General features: G+C 36.6%; 1 protein-coding gene across 1 annotated transcript in view; it reads right to left on the bottom strand.

The window, feature by feature from the left end:
* Positions 1-2,045: 2,045 nt before the first annotated feature.
* Positions 2,046-5,309, bottom strand: part of LOC122254402 (transforming growth factor beta receptor type 3) — a 174,209-nt gene continuing 170,945 nt past the window's right edge. The window contains exons 13-16 of the mRNA XM_043018071.2: positions 5,200-5,295; positions 4,745-4,868; positions 4,362-4,586; positions 2,046-3,535 (exon numbers count right to left, since the gene is read on the bottom strand). Of these exons, the coding sequence (XP_042874005.1) occupies positions 3,423-3,535; positions 4,362-4,586; positions 4,745-4,868; positions 5,200-5,295 (558 nt within the window). The 3' untranslated portion in view covers positions 2,046-3,422. The remainder of the gene's footprint in view (positions 3,536-4,361; positions 4,587-4,744; positions 4,869-5,199; positions 5,296-5,309) is intronic.

Below are 5,309 nucleotides of genomic sequence, written 5' to 3' on the forward strand. Positions count from 1 at the left end.
ACACACACACACACACACACACACACACACACACACACACACACACACACACACACACACACACACACACACACAATATCCAAAGTTTCTAAACCTTATTTCTGAGATCTGTCCTTCAGATCCACCGTGAGCAGCTTTGCGAGTCCATACATAAATACTGGATCCTTAAAATGAGATAACCTCATGCACTTAGTGGCTCTACAGCATTACAGTTATTAAAGGGTGCCCCCAGCCTTGACCCTCTGCTCTGGCACTTGGATGATATCCCAGAAATATGAGTGATGGGGTTGATCTGGATGTACCTGCACATTCTGGCTAAGTAAATACTCTATCCTACCTCTTTCAGTTGTGTTTAAACATTGCATTTGTTTCTTGTTTGGTTTTATAAAACAGTACCTGAAGAGCTGGAAACCTATACTGTCACTTCTTGAGTCTTACCAGAAGATACATGGGTATTATTTTGGTTACACTGTTACCACTGGTGTTTCCTCTTCTTCTTCTTTTATTTTCTTCTTGTTCTTACTTCAATGGTAACACAATGTGGTCCTAGAATGAGGTGAGCATGAAACAAGGGCAGACATCAGGACAACCACTTCCCTTAAACAACTAAGAAAAAAAAACATTAATAATAATTGTTAGTGGTTCTTAGAATGTTTGGGTAAGTAGATTAATGGATGAGTCCTGGAGGCAGGTAAATTTGGGACTGCTAGAAAATATATTTAAAATCTAAAAAAGCTGGAGCTATATTGAGCTTACTGCCATGAAAAAGAAAGAGAGCTACATTCAGCATGTGTCGAGTGCTCAGTGAAGCAAACTGAACATAGCCACAGCTACTTTCATCGCGAGAGGAATGAGATTACAACTTCTTGGAGCCCAAAATGCACTGCCATTTCCAAATACAATAGATTTCCTTCTCATATCTGTTCAGGCAACGATCATGCTCTGACAGATCACACTGAAATAAAAGATGGGACACCACATTCACCTGCAAGTCAATGCCAGTTTTATCAAATGTCTATCCAAGGAAGTGGACCAGCTAGATACAAGTTCAGTCATGCCTTCAGGCTGGTTTGATTTTTCCCACACTTGGAAGGATATACACATAGAACTAGTATAGCCATTCAATACAGTGATATACATAATAAATCTCAGGAATACAGCATTCCCATAATATCTTATAGACTTCTGCTCTAACTGTTTTCAGTAGACCACCTTCAAATGAGCATCACCAACTTTATCTCATACACCACTATGCCTACATACTGTACTTAAACCCTATATACTGTTACACGTAATTATCTAATATTTGTGACAAAGCAGCATTCCCCATCCTTTACTGGAGGTTTGCCTTTACCAACCTGCCTTTGAATGAGCTTAAGATCCTTGCTGCACGCTTGATTGAGGATCAACACCCACTCGGTTTGTCACATTCAGAATCAGGTACAGAGAACGAGGTAAGCCAAAGTCATGTCACTTAAAACCAACGACAGCTGCATTAGTCAGTCAATTATAGTCACTGTTAGCTTGTTTGCTTTTTTTTTCAATCTTTTTATACAAGGCCAACAAGAAGCCTACACTGAAAATATACACGTGTCCTTGTTCAACTTTCAGCGATAGACAGGCCTTTAAAACACTTCAGTATCATATTTCATATTGACCTCCATTCAGCACAAGTCAGTTATATCATATAGTCACACATTACATACTGTATATTTACATATGATACAGTCATATTCTGTTGCAGCAAATCACTGACCTAGCAAAGCACTTGTCTGGGAAATAATATATATAAATATATACATATATATGTGTGCGTGTGCGTGTGTGTATGTGCGTGTGTGTATATGCGTATGTGGATGTGCATATGTGGATGTGTGTGTGTGGATTGGTGTGTGTATATATGTGTATTTATATGTATGTATGTATGTATGTATGTATGTATGTATGTATGTATGAATGTATGTATATGTATATGTATATGTATATGTATATGTATATGTATATGTATATCTATATGTATATATATATATATATATATATATATATATATATATATATATATATATATATATATATATATATATATATATATATATCAAATCCTTGATATAACAGGAATTTCATGTGCAGCAGTGAACTGTACTCACAGTTTATGCTGGATATGGGGGGAAAAATGAAATAAAATAAATAATAAAATATAAAATGAGCAGGTACAAGTATACATTCATATGCACCTTTGTCAGAGGACACTCCAGTTCACTTGTAGAAAAATCGTGCTTTGCTGACCTCTGCAGCTGTGATCATAAATTATAAGTATAATAAGATTACAATAATGAGCATCAAAACCCTGGAACAAATATTCTTAACAATCTGCCAAGTACTTCTTTACATGCAAGAGTGTGGTAGTACTTTGGTGCACTACGGGATAGGACTGCCCCTGAGATTTTGTCCGATGGCTTCCTGGCTAGTCAGTCTATATACTGGTATAGATAGGATTCCTTTAATCCATGCACAATGTTAACCACCTTCCATTTCCTGGTCATTTTGAATATAGCTATTGGATCCCATATTAACATAAAGTCAAAGGAATAAACTAATATGACTGATGGTGATACAGAAATACATCAAAAAAAGGATAAAAGAGGAAGTGTGCTGCTCTAAGGGCATACTTGTCATACTAACAGCTTACAAACATTTACCCGTAATGTTTAGTGCAACTCATGACTACATATGCAAGGTACTGGGGTGATACAATGCAAAAATTCTAGCTGGTAGTTTGGCATATATAGGAACAGGGCAGAGCAGTTCAACTCCCTTTATAAAACACTTAATAAATAAAGTCCTAAACTTACTTCCAGTATACAAGACTGAACTACATAACCAAGCTACAAACTGCCTTGCCGTTACCCAATTACAATACAAAGCATCAGGTGAAGAAACAGTATGTTTAGATGACACACAAAAAATCATCTGGTACTTCTCATTTCCTGTAATATGTTAAATAACAAGTTCCCTGAAAATTTATCTTCTTTAGAGTAAAATAAGGTAAATAATTCAACCCAATAGTGCCTGTTTACTCTGAATAGGAAACGTACACCACGTAATATCTTCTCACAAATAAACTGACCTAAGATAAATAATGACATTACTAGAACTGACTTGTTTCTCAATCTGTATAAAGACCAAGGTACATATATATAACACATACATATATATATCAAGGACAACTCAGGAAGGGCACAAAATCAGGCAGCCATTCTCGTGGTAGTCACAGGCAGGTCTCTGCTTGCAGACTGGGGTTAATTATGTATCTGGTCACCTGGAGATGTAGTTCTTGGCCACTAGACACAACTGGTGGTTGGGGGAGGTGCATGCTGGAGTTTGCCACGCCGTGACCACAACGGGGGCAGCCCATGGGACCGTCAGGCTGTCATGGGAGCCTGTGATGAGGGAGTTGATGATCCTGAGTGAGCTGACAAATCATATCCGGAATTCCTTGGTGCCCCTCCCTCTGGACGCTTCTGCCGTCGGGGATCTGGAGGGGTATTGCATATTCTTTGAGCAAAGTTAAGCCACTTAACTTTAACAATACAATATACATAAAAATCAACATTTTATAAATGCTTGCATAATAGTATGAATTACTCTAAAACAGAGTAAATGCTTGATTTTGAGCATTTTATTCACTGAAAAAATAATCAAATATCTACACCAAAACACATTCAAATATAAATACAAAAGTACAGGTCAGAGAAAAATGTCGATTGGATTATTTATTCTTGCATATAGTCATTTACATATGCAAAGACTATTGCAAACATCAAGTACTTCAGAACTATGAAATTCACTTTTGATAAATATTCTATCAAAATGCATTATGTATATAAAAAAGTGTCCCTCTGGGAAGATAGTGGAGGCTGCTCTGTTTATTGCACTACACAGCTGTAAAGTTTTGTTGAGTCCCTGAACAAAAGCCATCCAAAGATCGTTTTAACCCTTGTTTTTCTATCCTTTAATTGAAAAAATGATTGGCTTGTCCAGAAATAAAGACTAAGGGGAAAAATGATCATCCCCAGACTTCTAACTTGATAATAAACCTGACACAGTGATAAGTGCATTTCAATAATTTCCCGGCAATGTTCGGTTACTTGCATTAAATTCTAAGGAAAAAACTGCTTTGACAGGTTCTTATTTACAACTTCTGTTGTATTTTCTTTTGTTCTGTCTGCTAAATAAGTGATTACTATGCATATTAGGTCTGTACAATTACTAACCTATTTTCCACAAAATATACTAATTTCTTTTGTAATCTATAAAATTGAATGGCTAAAATTAAGCAACAACACAACGGTGTTACTCACCTGTCTTCATGTGTATCACCCAGAGTGTAGCAGTTAAACATACACCAATGACGAATGAAGCCAATGCTATTCCTACAACTATCTCCGTCGAGAGTCCTCCCAACACGACGATCTGGGTCTTGTCTTCTGTGGCATTGTTGACTGGCAGGCTGATGTCGCTGTTCTTGTTCATACCTTCTTTGCTTTTCTCCTTCCTACTTCCAGTGTTCTTGTCAGACCAGGCAGCTGTAAATAGGATTTATTAGTATATAAACTATGCTATAACACTTTTTCACAAGCAGGGTCATTTGCATTTGATTATTGGGAATATATATTTCACATAAAATATAGCAATTTCCCTCGAGTTTTCAATGATCTGAGAAAAACTCTCTCTTGATACTTACACTTTGTACTAGACACAATGGTGAAAGGTCCAACAGTCAAGGTCTGCAGCGACGAAGATGAAGGTTGATCAAGAAACACTTGCATGAGAGGTGCTTCATTACAGTAGTGACCAGGATTTATACACTGTTAGAAGAAAACAAACTCACAATCAGTATAAGCATAGGAAAGTATTCTTTTAAATTCAGACAAACAAAAACAACGTTTTACTCCATTCAATCATATTTCAAGTTTATTGACAACTGAGAAAGTCATAGGAACAAAAATGAGTATTGTTATATTCATTCCCTTGTTGAGATAACACCACATGTGTGACAAAAAAGACTGTACAGAATGGATTTAGGTCATTATGTTACATCCTAATATTTTCATCAAATACAATTATCACCTCAGTTCAAAAAAGAAAATATGGAAAGAGTGTATGAAACAAGTTATGAATTCCACTTCCTCTACTGACCCGATTGACAGCTGGTCTCGGAAGGGAGTCTGCAGAACACACTCCCAGTTGACAGTGGAGGTAAAAGGAACCCAAATAAGAATACTCAGGAAGGACCTGTAAAATAAAAC

Source organism: Penaeus japonicus, unplaced genomic scaffold (genome assembly GCF_977035675.1).
Source record: "Penaeus japonicus unplaced genomic scaffold, GWHDUDI00000001_assembly GWHDUDI00000015, whole genome shotgun sequence".
Taxonomy (NCBI): Eukaryota; Metazoa; Arthropoda; class Malacostraca; order Decapoda; family Penaeidae; genus Penaeus; species Penaeus japonicus.